This window comes from Python bivittatus, unplaced genomic scaffold, assembly GCF_059951505.1.
Source record: "Python bivittatus isolate LINGU-HERP-01145 unplaced genomic scaffold, Pbiv_v1 ctg000200_np1212, whole genome shotgun sequence".
NCBI classification, from domain to species: Eukaryota; Metazoa; Chordata; class Lepidosauria; order Squamata; family Pythonidae; genus Python; species Python bivittatus.
Window position 1 is genome coordinate 16923047 of NW_028277040.1, and position 21129 is coordinate 16944175.

A 21129-nucleotide genomic window follows, 5' to 3' on the forward strand; every position below is an offset into this window, starting at 1 on the left:
ATGGTAATTACATTGAACCTTATGGGAAATTGCCTCGGGTTGCGACCAAATTCGGGCGGAGGGCGGAACGGATTAACCGGATTTACATTGAACCCTATGGGGAAATTTGCCTCGGGGTGCGACCAAATTCAGAGGGCGGAACGGATTAACCGGATTTACATTGAACCCTATGGGGAAATTTCCTTCGGGTTACGACCAACTCGGGATACGCCCAGAGTCACGGAACGGATTAAGTTCGTATCCCGAGGTACCACTGTACTATATCTTTGAGTGTGAAGCGTTTGTACTGAATATTGTTTTAAAGCATTCATTCATTCATTCATTCATTCATTCATTCATTCATTCAATTTATATGGCTGCCCATCTCAATTCCATGCTTTTGTTTGCTTGTTAAATTACTGCAGTTTATGAGCAGAATATATACTTATTTACTTAAATAAAGTGCAGGTGGATATGGAAAACTATTGTTAATGCCACAACTTGCCCAACATCCAGTAGCTGAAAGTGCCTAGTACTTCTTCATTCAAACCAAGTAGCAGCAAAACTTGGCTGAAAGTTCAGTGGGCCAAATCTCAAACTGTTATGTGAGCAGAGATTTTAATTTAACTATGTTACGCTTATTTCTGATCAGTTGAGACTTGAGTCACTGAGCACTGTTGTGTTTTGTGTATCTTTTAGGACAACCATCTTCATGGTTATCTGGTTCTGTCTATTTGCCAGTAGACAGAATTAGCAGATTTGGGGACTGTAGGGAGCCACAGTGGGGAGAATGAACTGTTGATGGAGCAGCTTCCCTCTTCCCATTGTAGCATTCCACAGCACCCAGAGGTGGATTTGAAGGAGGAAGTTTGCAGGAGGAGGAAAGTGAAATTCTCTTGGCCGAGTTATGAAGTCCACTCATATATCACATTGCATGGAGTCCACCCTTTTTTTTTTCATGGAGATCTTCAGTAATTAATCTGGGGGAGGGGTTCTTTTCTGGACCCCCATAATAAATTATTGTCTTAATTTGAATTTATTTTCAGAAAATATTAGTCCAGAGGAGGAGTATAAAATTGCTTGCCTTTTGATGGTCTTTGTGGCAGTTTCCTTACCAACTTTGGCTAGTAATGTGATGTCTCAATACAGTCCTGCCATTGAAGGTAATATTTGTGGGAATTTGTGGAGAGAATCTATTAAATATTCAGCTGAAGTCATTGCTTTCAATTTATACTTTTGTTGCTTAGATTTTGGTGTGGCATAACAAGTCAGTTTTATCTCACAGTGGTAGTTTTGAAAGAAGAAATCTCTTGCTTCAATCATACTTGGTTTTTAGAGATTTGTTGATTAGAAAATGTTAAACTATAGTGGAAGTATTTATAGGATGAAAAACAATAATGAGCACTATGTGGAAGTAGTACTGAATCGTGTGTGTGTGTATGTATGTATGAAATAATAAATGAAATAATATAAATGTGTTTTTGTTTAGGTCACTGCAACAATATCCATTGCCTGGCGAAAGCAATCAATCAGATTGCTGCAGCCTTGTTTACCATTCACAAGGGAAGCATTGAAGATCGTCTCAAAGAATTTTTGGCTGTATGTATAATTATTTTTTCTAAACTAACCTGCTCCAGAAATTAATCTTTCTTTTGCAAAGTTTTCAGCTATACTACGATTAATCTACATTTTAAACGTTTGTTTTCAACCCAGATAATATTGTGGGGTTTTTTTCTATATAATAAAGATTGCCATAGTGAGTGTAAATTCACATGAATGTCCATGTTTTGTTTTGCTTACTGTCTTTCATTCGAATTGATCTATTCCAGGGACCCAAATACTCAAATGAAACTCTATGCAATTAGAGTATCTCATTCATATCATTATTACGCATTATTCTATATTCCCTATGTTTGCTGCATTCCTTAACATTGCAAATTACCATTAATCTTACATGGTATTTGTATCAGACATTGAACAGGTCCTGAAATGAAAATGAAGTAGCTGTGCCATTAAAATAGGAGAATATGTAATTTGTTTTTGTTTAATCAGTTTATCTGTGTGCGTCCTTATAGCTTGCCTCCTCCAGTCTACTAAAAATTGGCCAGGAGACGGACAAAACCACTACAAGGAACAGAGAATCTGTTTACTTACTTCTTGACATGGTAAGCTTTCATCCTACGTATTGTTCCTAAAGGCTGTAATGCAAGTAAGCAAAGAGATGCTGATGTGGACCACAGAGAAATAATTGCTCAACAAACTTCTTTAAACAGTTTCTACTGCAGCCTTCTTCACTCAAGTTCTCTCAAATTATGCTGGACACGTACTGGCTGCAGAGTTTGTGAGTGTTAGTTCAGTACAGCTGAAGCCCCCAATATTTTACTCTCTCTGCCTTCTCTTCCTTGTTGTCTCTCACTCCCTACCAGCAGTTTCCCATCTGAATTTTCTCAGCAGTACGTAGGTCATCATCAAGGGCATTCATGAAAGCAACTTTACAGTTGTGTTACCATACTCATTCAGCTCACTCTGAAAATAAAAGAAGAAAAGGAGATGATTTAGGAAGAATTACAAGGGTGCATCTGAAGGAATTGCAGTAGTTTAGCCATTGTGATTTTCTCCTATTGGTCAAAGTCTGCTAGCAATGTGACATTATAGCCATGCTCTAAAGAGGGTGGAACACCCCACAAATGTACATAGAATCCTAATAGATATTTCGGGCATTCAACCCAAAGAATGACAAGAGTAATTTATAATGTATCCAACTGGAGCAGGCAAATTAACTATCTGGTTTATAGCCTTTACAGACTGGGCTAGACTGGCGGTCTCCCTTGCAACAGTTTGAATCTCCTTGTTATAGGGATTGCCCCAAACATGCCATTTTTATTGGAGCCTCAGTTGAAATGTGTGTGTTGGGGTGTGCGCACGTGTAGGGATGTACGTAAATATAGGAAGTTAAATTTTACCAGCGTCCTGAATTCTGCTCTTTGCGCTGTTCTGACCGATTTCCTCTGTTTCCTTAGATTGTGCAGGAGTCTCCCTTCCTGACTATGGACCTCCTGGAGTCCTGCTTTCCCTACGTCTTGCTACGGAATGCGTACCATGCTGTGTACAAACAGAGCGTCACATCCTCTGCCTGAATATTCTACTTCTCTGGAGACCAATTAAGCACGCCTCTGTGTTGCCTCAGTTTTACTTGTAAACTGTGGAGCTGTTTTATTTTATGGCCTGGCAGAGTTTTGTGGATTCTAAACTTTTTCCCAATGCAGTTGTATTTCTGACCAGTGGTTTCTTAATATGGTTGTATTACAATATAAGCTTGGCTGATTTTAGGTTGTACATTTGCTGAAATTATTCCTTTCTTTCTTTCTTTCTTTCTTTTTTAGTCTCGATTCTGTTCAAGAGAGAAATACTAAAGTTATGTTTTTTCATATTTGATCATGCAGAAATCATAATGGCTTGTTTATCTCCATGGAGAACTCTATTTAGTGATTATTTTAGTGTTCCTAGTTTTCATCTGTGTGTAAATTATTTCATATAGGGAGAATTACAACCTGTACCTATTGTTCTTATCAGAAACAAGATCTGGATGTGCATTTCTGTGAACTACAGCATTTTTACTTTATTTTTTGAAACACTCACTCAGATTAATGACAGATGCTATCTAATATTTTAAAAAAAAAGTTATAGGACTGCTTATCCTTAAACAATCTTCTCCATACAATCTGAAATGGCAAAAAGTGATTTTGTTTGTATAAAGCCTACATAGTGAAATTTTTTAAGACTAATGTCCATGGTGCCCCGTTGGCATTAACACTACATTGTATCCTCCTGTATAATAAACATTCTTATGCATTTATCAAATGTTGATAAAATGTTAGCCCTTAACCACTTTTTATATGTTTTAAATTTTTGAAATTCAAGTGTATCTTCCATTACATACAATAAACACTACACTGAATGATGTGCTGGTGACCTTCCTATTTTATGCTAAGCTGGATTTAACTGACACAGTTTTAATGTACCTGCATCAAGGAATTTGCTTAATGTTTGACTCAATAGTAGTTCTTTCTTCTACAGAATATATATTTTAGTATCAAACAATTACAGAAGAAAGAGCAATACAGTTTGCATTTCCCTTACTGTCATCTTTAATGGCTATGATCAACAGTCCAGTTGATTGAAGAGTACTTTAGATTTTTTTTTATTTTTTAATGCATTAAAAACACCTAACTTTGCAGGCTGCTGCCCATTTTCCTTACTGTAACTAAAGGAAGTGAAAAGGTTATTCCTTGCTTCCCTAGCTTTTGGTGTCATACTTTTCGATTACTTTCCAGCACTTGGGATAGTAATCATAATGGAGTCCAACACCTGCTTATGCCGCTGTTGTCATTAGTTCACTGTAGCACTCTGCTTCTTTTGGAATATCTCTGAACGCTACCAAAAAAAACCTTAGCTCTTCTGCCTAGGACCATTCATACATAAGTCCTGTCCCTGTGACAATTATTACTGTTATTAAACTTTCAAAACTTGGCTTAAGTTCCATTATATCCTACTTTGTAATCCTGTTGAGATACACAGATCCAGCTGTTGCAGTGGTTGTAGCCTTCAGATGTTGCTTTTCCGGATGTTGGCAATGGTCTTTTTTTTCTCCTTTCCCTCTATCCTCTCTTTTTGCTGAGATTTTAATTTTTTATCAGAAAAGCTGATAGATTCTCTATGGACTATGTCTCATCATTGCTGCTCCCAGACACAAGAGAAATTATGATGCAGTTGTCTTCGCCACTGACAGTACATTCTGGTGTAAGCTTAAAACTATTTTAAAGAACCTTTTGACCTTCCAACCCATATGCACAGTCTGTTTAAGAAGAACTGATGCAGGTAAATATCTGTTTCATATAGGCCTGGTTCACCCAACACACTAAGCATGTAGTTCTTTTAATTTTAGTTTAATGTGTTTTGTGAACTTAGCTAATTTAATAAAACGGTGCTTAAGTGAAACTTCATGTGACTTGTAAACCTAGCATAAGTATATGTACAACTTTCTCATCTGCTGGCAGTCTTATGCAAAGTGATCCTATTTGTTATTCAGCTGAAAGAAGGATGTAATGAAAAGGCATTTTCCAAGTCATTTGCAAGTTGAAAAACCCTTCCTATAAAGTTTTACGTTTACTAAAGGTTAGCTGTTATAGCCATTGTTTCCTACTGAATACAGTGAAACAATGACAAAATAATTTATGTTACCTTGTTTCAAAAATGCATGTTATTCCATATTACCTGTCAGTTCTCTTTCCTATAGCCCAAACTGAAAGGTCAAACGACATGCTAGAAGAAAGCAACACTAATCTGCTTCCCTTCTGTACCAGGGTTTGAAGAGGTTAGGCTGCCATCTCTGCAGGGATTGGCAGCGTGTGGGAATTTTGTTTCCATCAACCCTGGTCAGCACAGATGGTGATGGCTACAGTCAAGAGGATTTGGAGGGCTTCATGTCGCACATTCCTGGACTAGACTTTTGAATAGGGTTTTTGCCCCAAACCATTTATTAAACCACCGGAATAAAGTCAAGTGTCCTGGATCACTATTTTGATGCCCTAAAATTAAATCTATGAGCACATGGATTTGAATTCAGCTGGAATCCATGTTTTAAGGTTGATCCATATGTTACATTATTCATGGGAAGCAAGTAAAGATCTATCTGCTATTGCTAATAGTACAATGCTGACAAAAATCCCCAGGTTAAATAGGTGGGTTGTAGACAAAGTCTCTTCAAGTGTTCTCTTCCCAAGATTCTGCTCAGCAGCAATATCCTTGTATCATATCAAATGAAGAAATTCATTTTTTTTCCTTAGTTCTTTTTTTCAGGGTATTCATAACATTCACAAACTGAAGGATGCATTGAGCCAAACCTTCACTTAAAATACAAAGTGCATACATTTTCAACGACAGTATTTTGGCCTTTCAATGCGAGTGTAAGTAAAAGGGAGAAATAGGTTCCAAAGAATTATATTACTGGAAATACTGTGCACTTGAATATTCTCTAAAATTCAAGACATAAAATTCACATGGTTGCTTAGCTATATTTTGAGTTCCAGATTTGATTCATTTACAAAATGGCTTTTACTGGTGTAGGACATGAAGCTAAAGCTGAATTAATGACGGTTGTGCTAGCTGCTGATAATTAAGGTAAGGTGAAGCTTGTTTAGAAAATGCGAGGTGTGAAAGCACACACTGACACTCTCCCTAAGTTGTGTTGACTTTGCAAAGCTAGTAAAAAGCACATACTGTGGGGCTAGAGTAAACAGATGAGTTAAGTATACACCAGAGGCTGGCAAACAGAACTGTTTAACAACAATTCAGATACTAACATATTTATGTACTTTTAAAAAAAAATATATTGGAGATACTTAGCTGAGATAGGTGCAAACTCCAGAGTAAATTTTAAAGATGTAATCTACATAGAGAGATGAGCCTTCTTTCAAGTTATACTCATCTAGCTCCAGTAATCTTGGTTATAATGAAACGAGTTACATTGTTAGGAAAGATCAGGCTCCTGCTTATAGCTGCTCATTTTTATCGCTCCAACAGGACTGACTTTGCATTAGTCAGAGTCTGGTATCTTGGAAAGACAGCAGATGATTTAGTTATTTATTTCACTTGTGGTTTTCATCCCAGGTGGGAAAACGATGTGGCTTATTCTTGGAAACTATACAGGTTGACTCAGGTGCTAGTGACAAAAACATCATAACCATGACCATATGTTTGTGCACTGCCCTTTGCTACTAACCTACTTTATGGCGTTGCACATTTCCATGAACATCAGGCTTTGTTTTGAAAACCCACTTACAGCCTGATGGCTTTCTTGCCCTTTGACACTTCTGTTAGAATCCATGTTTGACTTTTATGCAAGGATCCCTTCCCTTCCCTTCCCATGCAGCTGCCCTCCATGTCTCTGCCCAGCTGTTGGCAGTCCCTGTCCTTTCCATCAGCTGGGATCAGGCACATCCCTTGCTCTAGCCGTGCAGCTCATTCTCTTAGCTGGGATTCCTTAGATTTTTGAGATCTCAGTTCTAATCCTGGGCCCAGGTCTGATTGTATGTCAGCAGCGCCTTCTGAATCCGATGCCATTTCAGATTCCTCGGACTCATTTTCAGTAACCCCTTCTGACTGTCCAATGTGGTTATTTGCTGCTTTCCGTTGTGAACTTCCCGGGTAGATCCAGGTGCTGCTGATAAAACTAAGCTGGTATTTAAACACAGTTCACCTGGAATTCTTTTTTTCTTCATTAAAATGAGCAAAAGACTCATTTTAATTAATCTTTTTGGTGGCCTTTTGTTCCTATTGGACAGCTCAACATTATTCCTGAGTTCTGCAGTGTAATTTATTCCTTTTTGCTTCAGGGATATATGCATAGGTTTTGCACCCAAATAACGAGATGTGAAAGAATGGGCTTGCTCCCATTCCATAACTCGTATGGGGATTTATCTGCATCTTTTGTGGGTGGATGGTTTTGCAGATAAGCAGCTGTATTAAATGCTTCTTTTCGGAAACTGTAACTGTGCATCAGTCAGAGGATACCTTATCAGACTTAGCAGGTTTGATTCTCCGTGCAACTTTTTTTTCAGTCAGGCCTATAAATTAATGTTTTGTAATGCTTTATGCCTTATTGTTCAAATTCCCAGATACAATCTATCTCATTATTAGACCTCTTTATTTTTTCTGTTGAACTTCTTTTCTATGTAAGCTCAGTACAGTATCCTTTGAGCGATGGTCTATGAAAGTTAAAAAGTAGGCTTTTCCACCCTTTGTCTTGATTGGCATGGGACCACAAATGTCTGAAAAAATAAAGTCCAATGACTGGCTGGCTGTTTTGAACTCAAGCCTAGGAAAACTGTTTGATACATAGTCCTCAGGTTATGACCCTAATTGGGACCTGAGTTTCTGTCGCTAAACAAAGCAGTTGCTGCCCTGCACAGCATGGCCGTGATGAAGAGGTTGCTGTATTCCATCGCCATTTCCCCCTGCCCACCACTGCCCCCAGCTGACCTTCATCAACTTCTTTGCCTGGCCTCCCCTCTGCTGGGCTTGCCAACACTGGCCGACCTCAAGCTCCATGGCACAGGGCCTCTCTCAGTTGTACTGTAATAACAATATCATCATCATGCTGGTATGCCTCCAATGTGGCAGTTACATTCTTGAGAGAAATTTCATCATGATGTTTGATTAACTCTACTATCTATTTACTGTTTTCTGGTTCACACAGTGCCAGATTTAGACTTGGTGAGGCCCTAAGCTATATAAAGTTTGGAGGCCCCTTGTTAAAAAGTTAAACCAGAAGGTCCCACTAAGGACCATACCAAAACAGGACCTTGGGTCGCCACAAAAAAAATTGAAAACATATAAATGCTTTTTAATTATTTAATAGCAAGGTATTTAAAGTGAAAAATACAAATTATTTTCAAATGAATGCATTTACTGATTACATATTTATCATTTGGCTGGCTTGATCTCTCTCAGATTATAATATAGCATATCCTGGAAACAATACTTACGTGTAATTTTTAAAATAATTTTAAGATCCATAAATATATATACAAAATGCTGACAAAAGAAGTAATCAGGGTCACTTTTATTAATATCAGTAATAATGAACTCCTTTGCAAAATCAGAAAACTGATATTCGGACATTTTGTGAGGCCCTAAACTGTAGCTTGTTTAGCATATGCCTAAATCTGGCACTGGGTTCACACTATTTTTTTTTTTTAACTGTCTGCTGAATAGGGAGATACTCTGATACAGCTTCTATTAAACTTTCATTCACTGATAATTTCAGATTCATGAGTTTTCTGAACATTAAAGCAATATTGCTGATTCCTATTGCTGGGCATATGTCTGTCTTAGCTTGTCCCAGATCTTTCTGAAGCACAATTTTGAAATAACTTACAGACCTTAACCTTAGAATTATTTCAGACTTAAGTAACCTATCCTTTTTCCATCCAAACTATCATAGCTTGAACTTCCTCTGGACATGACTTCTCAAAAATTTCTGAGAAGTCCAGTTTTTCAAATAGTACTTCCTAATTAAGCCCTAATGCATATCTATAGTTTGTGGACTCTGAGTGGTGGTTCAGCTGTATGCTTGAAAATAAATTAGGATTTTTTTTTTTTAACTGGGATGCTTTGGGATGTCCTGAGTTTAGTCCTGGTTCCCTGCTGGGCCCATAACCTTTTGTTGGAAAATCATTGTGGGTAATTTTGTTTTATTTGCATCTAGCATGCTCCCAGTCAATCCCTACAGAACAGATTTGGATCATTTTCCTCGATAAATACATGAACAAGTATAATGTTTTTGATTCATTGGGTTAATTGGGTTCCCTTGATCTAGCTGTGGGATGTGTATAGAAAACACAACACATTTTAGGTCATATTTATGCAGAAATATTGAAAATTCAAAAGAGCTCACAGACTTTTAAGCACTACTGTATATTCAGATCAAAGCAAATGCACATGCCACTAAGTTTGGCTAGCAAAAATATAGCTTGCTATTCTTTATTAAACATCAGCAAGCATAAAAAAAAAATGTGACTGGCAAAAATGGGTTAAAAGGCATGCTTAAGCAGGGAAAGAGAGACATGAACAACGGGCAAACTTTTACATTATCTATCAATCTATCAATCACAAGGACACAGAACTTCCCAGAGCACCTGGAAACAGCACTGTGGATCATTAGCACAGATAGTCCCAAAGGGAGTGAGGAGCCTTGGGTTATTCCAGCCTTAACCCTTTTATGTACATAAAAGCAGCAGAATAAGAATGTGATCCTTCCTCTATTCTGCACATAAAGGGAACAGTTTGGTAGGCAGGGATGATCTATCCAACATTTTCCTGCCTGGCAAGCCTGATCTTCTTTCACTTGGCATTATCTGAGGCTGAATCTGGAGCTTTGTGTGTGCAAAGCAGGTGCCTTCCCCCAAATCTATACCCTTCTCCTTTCACCTTTTCCATGTTCTTTCCTATTTCTCCACCCACTCTACTGTTCAGGGATTTTAAATTTAGTCATAAGCTCTCTTAAGTCTAGAGAAAGAGAGATGCCCTGTGGGATGACAGATGAATATGATAGGTGAAAGAACTGAATTAGCCTCCTTGCTAAACAATTTCTAGCTGAGAAGTGGACGTTGAGATAAATAAGTCAGTACATCTCCTACTAGGCAAAGGTTGTCTTGAAAAGGAGGCTTGATAAGGTGAGATGGAGGGTGAAAGGCAAGCAAGTGGGTGGAGTTTGGAAAGTGATAGTTGTAAATGGGAGGCAATTACTATAACTTGCAGTTAGGTGATCCCTACAATTCCTGACCTTATAGTCTTTACTGTACTTAGAGTCATTGTACCTGTAGCCCTCAGACTGATACGTTCATATGTCAACGCCTTGACATGTCCTGAACTATATGACTTTATGTTATGGATGAAAGCAATCCATGGCTCAAGAATCAAATGCAGTCTTGGGCTTCCCCCAAAATGTAGCCCGTAGAACTGTGAGGAATCACACTCCCTTCTCCCCCTGAACAGTTGCCCAGCAGAATCATCTGGTTGGCAAACAACTTTCTTAATGCTTTGATTTTTTACTAGAATATTATTTCATTTCGGCAATACTTTAAAGATAGGGCTTTGTAGACGATCCAGTTAAAGGACTTTTAAATGTGCTCAGGACAAGAGGCTAGCACATTTGTGTCCTCAAATTGTTCTGCTAGAGTCCCTTTACAGCTACTAATATCAAAGAAAGTTATAGGTTGGGGTTTGTCAGCCCTTCGAGGTAGATCAGACTAGAAAACTAAAGTCATGAATGCTAATACTACTTTTATTATTGGGTTACAGTAACAGAATCCTGGACGTCTGGATATGTCTCTCCCCCTCAAACTTTGTGAGAACTAGGGAGCGTCAAGTCTGAGATGCTTTCTCAAATTACATTTCTGCCTCAGACTCAAATTTCTTTTATCTGACCATTGCCTTGGTTGTGGCTCTTCCTCCTGTTCCTCGAGGTTATTCCTTCTGCCCATTACAGGGTGTCACCTCACACTACATCATAATTTGATTATGGATTGCTTACCATTTTATGTAAACCCAGTCATTATGGCTTGTAAATAAAGCATTATCTAATGGTACAGTATGTGAAGTTGGCCAATTGTAACATAGAACAATCTGTGAACTTTATAGACTAAATGGGGATCTTACAGGTCACAGGAGATTCAGAGTGAGGGCATCCTGATCAGGTGGTTTCTGTGCAAAAGCCTCAGGCCATTGCTGCTCTAGGTAACTGGTTTCATTGTCTATCTGCTCAGGAAGTTTGATCTTTCTATAACTTAAACCTATTCAGAGGACAACCTTATTGAATTCAGTGTATCGTCTTCCTAAGTAATTGAGGATAACTAGCATAAAGATGTTGGGATCCATCTTGTTGTAGCACTATGAAAAACTTTATTTGATTAACCACTGACCCTTGACAATGTTCCAGGAAACCTTCAGTATGATATTTCTTTTGCAGAAGTCCCAAGGAAATAAAAATAAAAATAAAAATAAAAATTGAAATACATTTTTTTTAACAAATGCAGCTAATTCATAACATTAGCTATCCTGGTGGGGTTTTGAGTACCAGTTTATTTCATTTGGAATGTTATTCCAGTGCATACAGAGACACAGGTCCAGATTTTTTTTTTTATTGGAACAGGTTGTTAATAGATGCAAAACGTCTTTCAGAAATGTTGTCTTGGCCCATTATATAAAAGGGCTAATGAATTATGTCCTCCATTTGATTCAAATATAGATCATTTGGGAAACAAAATCCCATTTGTTCCACTTATTACAATACAGCAGAAGTAACTACAAGAAAGCACTCTGCAAGGGAACAAATGTCAGAACTTTGCAATGCTCAGATCTTTGGTGTACCTTTAAAAAAGAAAGTTCTTTTTCAAATGACAGTGACAACAGCTGCATATCATCTCCTACTTGACCTTCTTCTTGGCCTTGTGGGTTGTTTTTTTTTTTGGGTCTATCTCAAGTTACATTAGTCAAAGATTGCACCTGTAACAAATTACACATGATGCTTTTTTAAATTTTCCTACCAGGGTATCATGAACATATATTTATGAAATTTCCATAATTCCTTTTGTATCTTTGCTTTAATTAAGGGCCAACCTGCTCTGGAGTCCTTGGGGAACTCATAGGACTCATGCAAGACATTTATTCTGTTCTATTTCTAATGTCTCATTGCATATTTCATCATTGTCTCTCTAAATTCTGTGGTATCTGGGACAGCACTTTAATTTAGTTTTATTTAGAAGTGGAATAACCACTTGCCATCTTTGCTGGGAAATAAAATTAATGTAGCTTCATTTATCTCTTATTTACTGCACTCTCACTCTAATTCCCAGAATTCTAGATTATCTAGAATACTGAAGAGAATATTCAAATACCTGACTCTAGAATATCTTTCATTATGTGTCTGCTTATTTGCCATTTATATTTAGGGACTGATTGCCAAATATCATTATTTTCGATTTAGAGTGGTGTAACTTAATTTTTTTTCTTTCTTAAAATATACATTATAAATATTGCAAGAAGTTTTTTCAAGCTTCTATGAGTCAGAAATAGCAATAATAGATTATCAGCATATATTAGGGTTTAAACTAGGAGGGCATGCATTTTGCATTTCCAAAATGTAGAGTACATTTTTACATAGGTACTGAATCAATTAAGTGAGAGCAAAAATATTGCATGGTAGAGACATTCTTGCATTAACAAGTGAGCTATAGACAGAGGAATGCTGCTATTTGCCCAAAGGGAAATGCTAGACTGAGCCTGCATATGATGAGTTAAGAATCTGACTACTATAATTCTCTATCTGGGGCTGCCCTTGAAGACCACCCAGAAATTTCAGCTGATTCAACATGTAGCAGTGACAAAAAGAGGCCCAAATGGGTCTTCTCTGTAGGGGTTCCTCTCCCCCCCTACTCACAATGACTTTTAAAAAGTTGCAAAAACTTTTTTTTTTCCAGAGGATTTATTGAAGAGCTATCAATGCTGGGCTGCTTTATTTTATCAGTATACAGTATTGTTTTATATTTTCCAATATATTGTTTGGCTTTATTACTCTCGTAAGGTGTGTGTCACCCTCACAAAGTCCTCTGCTGCCCCCAAAGGAGCTGCCCCAGCTCTAAGTGGTGGCTCCTCCCCTTATCAGAAATCTGTGAAAATTACCCCACAATATTTACAGTGCAAACAAGACAAGCTCTTCTAATAGCTACTGACCTAAAAATAAACTAAAATCAAAACCATCCTGGGATCCCAAGCTTTGTTAAAACAGGAGTACCCACATCTTCATTGGCAGTTCATGATAATCAAGCTATACCTCCCAATGATCATTTAAGAAACCTTTTAGGGACAATTTTTCTAGTATTACAGGACCATGAACAAGCCCATCTGCTTTGCCATGGCTTTTTACAACCATATCCATGAGCAAATGTCTGATGGCCTTGTAAACCTGTCTTTGTTCCTTTTGCATTTTGCAAAATGCTCATTAAATGCCTAATGCAACTTGACTCTCAGCAGGAAGCATCTAGCCATTGCTTGATATAAAACAGTGGGATCAGCAATGTTTGCTGAACTACAACTCCCCAGAATGCTTCACCAATGACTATGCCCATAACAAAGGGCTACAGACTGCCCAAATCTGCTAGAAAACAGTGCAGAAAACATGCATTTCACCTGAGGCTAATTTCACACACCAAAATAAAATGAGACTACAACTCAGACATAGGCATTCTGTCCTCCCCCCCCCCCCCGCCAAATTCCCTCAGTGCTCTATTGACTATTATGGGTAGTTTAAATGACAGCTCCATGTTAATGCCCCCCCCCAGCTGGTAGCACTTAGCTAACCTTGGCTGATCTTGAAAAACCCAAACAGGGTCAGGTCTGGTTGGTATTTGGATAGGAGGCATCAGGAAATCTCAGGATTGTAGACCGTGAAGTCTGAAAAACACCCCAAATGAACTCAACGGTAACCCCCTTCATTGTTGCCAAGAAAACAACCTGGATGTATCCATGAAGGCATCAAAAGTCAAGCCCAGCCTGAAGGAAATTTACCTTTTAGGACCGTGCAGCTCTTTGGATTCAAGTTGGTGGTTTGGGGCATGCAGGGGTGCAAATGTGCACCTGCCTGCAAACCTTTAACCGTGAACTAACTGTGCAGCAACAAGAGTTGGGCATAAAGTAATCTGAATCTAAAGCAATTTGGAGAACGATTGCATAATTTCTCCCAGTGTAAAATTATAAGAATGTCCCTGGAAACTCAGAGGACTGAGAACAACGGGGGCCTGTAATTTTCCTACCACTGCCATAGAGAAAACCCACCTTAGCCATTCTTAAGCACTGGGCCCAAGGGTACAGCTGATCCTGACTTACAACTCTTTGTAACTCTTCCTCCAAGCCAAATGAGGGAGCAGGAATGCCCTTGGAGAGATGGGTAGGGAGGTTTCCTTTCCATTTTAATCTGCCTTGGCTGAGTGTAAAGGAGGGGATGAAAACAAAGGCATATTTGAGGGATGGGGAGCAAAGGTGATTTCCTGTTAGGCTGCCGCCTCTTGCAGGGAGTTCTGCTGCCCTCCTTGCTTGGCTTCCAACTTCTGCTCGGTGGGAGGGTGTGCATCAGTGGGTCCCTTCATTTTCTGCCATGGCCTGAGATCAGTGGGAAGCCAGGGGGAGTCTGCAGGGTGTGGGAGAGTGGATGATCGAGGTGGCAGCAATGGGAGAGAATCTGCTTTCTATTTGTTCCCGAAGATGAAAAGCATCTGGATCCGTGTGGAAAGAGCTGCCCTTGGCCACTGTAGTGCGAGTTTTCCCAAAGATGGATTTAGGGGGGAAAGGACAGCCGGGACAAATGAAAAGGGTTTTTAAAAAATAAAACAAAAGGGCAGGTTTGGGGGGCTTTTAATTATTATGAAGGGGGAAAGAAGAAAAAAAGAAAGTTGTGAAAAAAGAAAAAGAATAATGTACTTAAGCAGAAAGGAAAAGGACGACGGGCCCTCCCGTTTCCTCCCCTGCGGCATTTACGGCCGGTTCTGAGGGGAGCGGGAGCACTAAGGTGCTTCCTCGACCAGGCTGGCCTTATCTTTCCAGTTAAGGGACGGGGGACGGATCTTAGGCTGGAGCTATCTTTCTCCGGGGCCCGTCCCCGTGGCTCGTTTTCGGCAGATCCAGAAGCTCCACAGAAAACCCGTGAAAAGCAAGCGAGAGAGGCGGCCGCTTTCCAGATGGATAAACAGAGAGGGGCGGGGGCGTCTGCCCGGGAGGGAAGAGGAGGCAGCCCCAGGTCAGGTCGCTCCTCTCTCCCGTCTCCCCGCCGCTGCCTCGCAGGGAAAGGGGGAGGGAGCCGCGAGGGGGTGGGCGCGGCGCAAGAGAGGAGGTGGGGCTCTCTGGCCGGGAGGTGGGAAAGCAAGTGAAAAGGCAGCGGCGCGATCCAGCCGCACAGAAGCAAAGCCGGGCTTGTCCGCCAACACCGACCTGCGGTCGCAGAGCAGCGCGGTTCAGCTCACTTCGCCCCAAGAAACTTCTTCTCTCGCCCTCGGCTCTTCTCCGCACCCGCACAACTTCTGTCGCCCTTCCTCTCCAGCCTGCTGCGCGCTGCCCGAGCGGGATCCTCTCGGCGGGCGCTAAGGAAGCCGCCGTCCCGAGCAAGTGTCTCCGCGGGGATCCGACCCCGCTCCCCGCCCGGACCGCGCGCCACGGTGGGAGAGGCTCCCCGGCCAGCCTTCGGCGCTCTCCATTTCGCGCCGCGCCCCCGCCCCCAACTCCGGCCAGACTTGCGGTAGGAGTCGCCGCGAGAGGGAACCTGGCTCCCGTTGGTCCCCGGGCAGTCGGGCAGCAGCAGGAGGAAGCCTGAGGAGGAGTCCACCCACCTCCGCCGAGAAGGGGCCGGGAAGAAAGCGCGCGACCGCCCGCCCGCGTCGAAGGGGAGAGGATGCCGCTGGGCTGCGGCCACGGCTCTGGGGAGATGCTGCTGCTGCCGCCGCCCGCCCTGCTGCTTGCCCTGGCCGGGCTGCTGGCGTCCTGGGCGCCGCTGGCCCGGGGCGCGGCGTGCGAGCCGGTGCGCATCCCACTCTGCAAGTCTCTGCCCTGGAACATGACTAAGATGCCCAACCACCTGCACCACAGCACGCAGGCCAACGCCATCCTGGCCATGGAGCAGTTCGAGGGGCTGCTGGGCGTCCACTGCAGCCCGGACCTGCTCTTCTTCCTGTGCGCCATGTACGCGCCCATCTGCACCCTCGACTTCCAGCACGAGCCCATCAAGCCTTGCAAGTCCGTCTGCGAGAGGGCCCGGGCGGGCTGCGAGCCGGTCCTCATCAAATACGGCCACGCCTGGCCGGACAGCCTGGCCTGCGACGAGCTGCCTGTCTACGACCGAGGGGTCTGCATTTCCCCAGAGGCTATCGTCACTGCCGAAGGATCCGGTGAGTCGCCTTCACTCTCCTCCCCGGCCCTGCCCGTCCTCCTTCTGACACTTCCTTCCCACCTCTCTAAGCCTGGCTTGAATGGGGACCGTTAGGTGCTTTCTGGGTTCTCGGAGACTCCCAAGTTCAGAACGGCACATTTTCCTTAAAACAACTCCTCCTCCTCCTCCTCCTCCTCTCTCCTCCTTGTCTAGAGGCCCCTTGGACAAATGAAGCTGGGGGAGGTGGGGAGGTGGAGAAACCAGAACCACTGTGTTAGAGGAGGAGGAGGGAGGAGGGAGCGTGTACCATGAGAGAAGGGGAAAATAAATGGTGAAGAACTGTGGATGAATTGCTCAGAGTTCCCTCTCCCCAGGAAAGCCATTCCCCTAAAAGTCCTCCGGCTCCCTCCTCAACTAAACAACCATTGTCTCAAATCTGCTGGCCTTTCCTATCCAGCCCCACACACTCACTGTCAGTAGATCCTTTTCTTCTTTCTCCAATTACCCATCTTTTCCTTGATTGCAAGTAAATCCTCCCAATCCTTTCATATTTCCAGGCCTTGTTTTCCCCATTTGCCCACAACTTAAGCAGCAGTCTCTTGTTTTGGCAATCTCTTGAAGAGTTCCCAACTTTGCCCACTTCAGATGATCCCTAAAGCTCTTTTATTTGTGCAAATGTAGGCCAATTCCTCTCTACTCATTTATAATCATCCAACCATCCTTGTACCTTTGTGTTGCCACAATGATGCTGATATACCCTGTAAATCACTAGTGATGAAATGAACTTAATAAGAACAACAACTTTTCAAATCCTTATTCATCATGCCTAATACATCTCAATATCTTTTATGTCAAAGATGAGGAACTTGTGGTCTCCAGATGTTACTGGACACCACATCTGCTTAAACTTGACTCTTCTGCTGGGGCTAGTGAGAATTGGTCTCCAGCAGCAATTAAAACCATGAGCACATGGTTGCATCCCCACTTCCAATGTGTAACCATGACCATCTGCTTTATCTGATGTTGGTAAACCACAATACCAGCAAACCAGATCTTCTCACCTGACTCCCTTATCTCCTTTCCACTCCATAACCATAGCTTCTCCAGCCCCAGCTTCCTGAGAAGCCTGCAGCCTCCTCTAGTGCCTCGTATTCTATTTTCCGTCTGTATTATTGTAAAGCTTGCATAGCAAAAAAATAAGCTGTTTTGCAAGAAAAATCCTAGTCTTTGGACTCTGTTCCCAGGCAATACTTTCCTTGTGATCAAATAAAAATGCTCACAGTTAGCTTTTCCTGGTTCTGTTCACTCAAGATGTTACAAAAATGCTGGCATTTAAGTCTGCATAGTCAGGGGATGGAAGAAGAGATAGTGCCCGCTTCGGTGGAATTGTGTTTTCTAGTTCCCCTGGAAGATAAAGAGATTTTGGACTCTTGACGACTTGTCCACAATCTCTTTATATTGTATATGTGGTTTGCCGGCCCATGATTGTGGGTTTCTTTTCTTATGAATAAACTTAGATTATTGGTCTTATGTATAAACTGAACATTTGCTTTGTTTTTGAAATGTGACTTCCACTGTATTCTACAGAAAGAATTTCTGAATCCTCAAGTCTGTGTAAATCAGCACCTGATTACCAATAGTTACTCTCACGAAGGACACTAGCTCTCCTTTGCTGTGTGGCTATTATTAGAATGTCAAAATCAGTCTCTCCCGAAGTTAATTTCTTTGCAAAAAAAGTTTTCCAACTTTCTACTTTATTATTGGGATGTTGTACATTTTCTTTCAAATTTCTTTTAGTACTTTTTTGAAATTCTGGTGCTGAAGATGCTAGAGGAGTGATGCTGTTGGGTTCTGTTTTAAGGCTCTCCATCATTCTGCAGCTTCCTTTGCTGTCCACATTTCTTGACCTGAAGAAGCTCCGTAGATGGAATGGTTTCTTGCTGTCTCTCCTTGGACTCTAGTTAAAATGAGGGAAGCCAGGGAGGCTGCAGACTTCTGAAGAGGTGACAGTGCAGTGGAGTTAGAATAAGGACTCACATACCACTTGGCCACGTTGCAAATTAGGTGGGTGCAAACACTTTTCACCATATACATGGCATTTCACAGATATTTTCTTTTTTTTAAAAAAAAAAAGCTTTTCCATTAGGATGTATAAGAGTGGTAGAAAAAAAGGCAGAAGGAATTTTCAGTGCATATTGAAGAATATTGCCTCACAAATTAAGAATCCACTTCACTGTCATTATTAATGTTAATTGTTATTACCCTCAATAAAATTTTGTTCTGCTTGGGAGCCACCTAACTCCAAGACCATCATAACAGTTCATGGAAGAGATTTCACTACACAGCTTCTGTTCTTTATTTATTGGTCTCTCCTGAATCCTCTGCCATCCAGTTTCATTTATTGATCCTGACATCTAGTGTTATGAGAGAGGGAGAAAAAAAAATCTTGCTTACTTTAACCCTGTTATGAATACTATCTATTGTAAAAACCTGAAGTGCATCTGCCCAGTGAAAGTGCTCTACTTCTTCATAATGTTGGCTTTTCTTCAACATTTGTTTAGCATTCTCCAGCTTGAGGATGATCTTTCTGAATTTATATAGCATGAAATCATGGAAATTCCATCAAGTAAGACAGTCACTTTCTTGAACTGAAGTAAACATAATGTTTTTTATAATCCAGGAGCAATCCAGGAGTTTTCCTTGCATCAAACAAAGATAGGCTTCTCACAGTGGAGGCATCTCCTAAAGACCTTAACCTCCAGAAGGTTCCTAACCATAAGAAGCAGTCCCTTTGATAATCAGAGTGTAAAACCACTGCTAATGCACATAATCTAATCTATGCAAATGATAAATCTCATGGTAAACCTTTTATTAGAATGTTTCCCAAACTCTTGGCCCCTTATACATTTTAGTATATATATATTATTATTAAGAGAGCCAGTTCAGTATGGTGGTTAAGGCACCTGCCTAAAAACCAGGAGACCATGAGTTCTAGTCCTATCTCAGGCATGAAGCCAGCTGGGTCACCCTGGGCCAGTCCCTCCTCTCTCTCTCAACCCTAAGAAGCAGGCAAGGGGCAAACCACTTCTGAAAATCTTGCCAGGAAAACTGCAGGGACTAGTCTAGGCAGTTGCCAGAAGTTAACAGATTCAAAGGCACCTACACACAAAAAGTATTATTATTAATGATTCCTTGTATTTTAAATTGTATGGAAAGTATTTTAACACATGCTGCCTACAGGGAATATAAGCATTTTAAATAAAGAATAATGAATCATTAAATTGTTCAAAGGTTGTAGAATGGAAATCTTGTATGTGACTGCATATATTAAAAAAGAAACAAAGCTTCCTTTGTGTGGTAGAGTTAAATGAACAAGTTGTAAAGGTTTCTATTACACAAATTTGTGGGTTATTTTATTTTTTGGTGAGATAACGTTCATAAATATAATTCTTTGTTTGCAATCTAAACTAGTAGAAGTGTCTCAAATTTGTGTGCCAGTCCCATAAACCATCTCCACCTTCTCCATTTTCCATTTCCACATACTGTTTTCCTCAGTCCCTTTGAAAACTGAGTAGAAATTGGGAAACAGTTGGTGATTTGTGCTCAGAAGCTGTGAGAGAGAGTGTCTGAGACTCCAAGAGAAATGTGCATTGGAATCCAAAGGTAGCTTTTTGTGACCAATTATTAACTTACCATATAGAGAGAGAATCAGGAGGGTGCTTACACATGTCTGCAATAGCAGAGCCTACCACAATTAAGTGAGAGTCTTCAGAAATTCCATTTGGCAAATCTTGATCATTGATGATACACTAACCTCTTGAGGATTGGCTGATCATTAGTGTAACTCCTTCTTTTGCACTATTTCTCCAGTATGTTTAAATTTTTATCATGCTGGTGCAATGGTGGAGTTGTAGTTCAATAATATCTGGAGGCCTGTTGTTTCTACAGCCTTAACCTGATGAAGAATTGCTTGAAAACCACCTGAGCTGACAGATGCTCTGGCAAAAGAATGCATGCCATTGAAATAAGAGATCTGAGCATAAAGATATATCTATAAGCGCAGTGAGAACCAGTTTGGTCTAGTGCTTAAGGTGCTGGATGAAGAACAGGGAAACTCAAGTTCTAGTCCTCCCTTAGACACAGAAGTTAATTGGTAAACATTGGCCAGTCATTTCCTCTCAACTCAAAAAAGAAGGCAGTGGCAAACTACTTCTGAAAATGTTGCCAAGAAAACTGCAGGGACTTATCCATGTAATTGCCAGAGATGCTTGCCTCTACAGCAAGGACAAGCACTCCTTGGTATTTCAGATGTTACTCCATACCATTTTTGCAAAACCTATAAACTGAGTTTTAAATTTTTAAAAACTGATCTCTCAATTCAGCAGTGAAAGAAAACTGCTGATTTTGAAAAGTCACCAAGAACTTCCAGGTTCATACCTCACTCTTGAAAAACTCCAGAATGCACAGGATAAATGCCAAGGTGCTCTACTGACCATTTTACTAGGACTAAGGAAGGCATCTGCATTATGGTACTTGGCTTGCTAAATACTTGCTATGTTTCAGGCTTGCTTGTCTGTGTCCTCAGCTTCAGTATTGGATTGGATTCATGGTTATGTGCAGAAGGTATGCTTTCCCATTAGGCTGGGCTTTGAAATGGTTGGGACCTATTCTGGACA

General features: G+C 40.9%; 2 protein-coding genes across 6 annotated transcripts in view; both read left to right on the forward strand.

Moving 5' to 3' along the window:
* NCKAP1 (NCK associated protein 1) overlaps window positions 1–3937 on the forward strand; it is a 66638-nt gene extending 62701 nt beyond the window's left edge. For all 4 annotated transcript variants that reach the window (XM_088135731.1, XM_088135732.1, XM_088135734.1 and 1 more), the window contains 4 exons: window positions 1026–1142; window positions 1469–1578; window positions 2055–2144; window positions 3000–3937. In XM_088135731.1, coding sequence (XP_087991857.1) covers window positions 1026–1142; window positions 1469–1578; window positions 2055–2144; window positions 3000–3116 — 434 coding nt within the window. In that variant the 3' untranslated portion in view covers window positions 3117–3937. The remainder of the gene's footprint in view (window positions 1–1025; window positions 1143–1468; window positions 1579–2054; window positions 2145–2999) is intronic.
* An 11524-nt stretch (window positions 3938–15461) lies between these two features.
* Window positions 15462–21129, forward strand: part of FRZB (frizzled related protein) — a 32974-nt gene continuing 27306 nt past the window's right edge. Inside the window, exon 1 of one of the 2 annotated variants that reach the window (XM_007422769.4) lies at window positions 15462–16472. In XM_007422769.4, the coding sequence (XP_007422831.1) occupies window positions 15980–16472 (493 nt within the window). In that variant the 5' untranslated portion in view covers window positions 15462–15979. The remainder of the gene's footprint in view (window positions 16473–21129) is intronic. The other variant, XM_007422768.4, reaches the window with a different exon arrangement.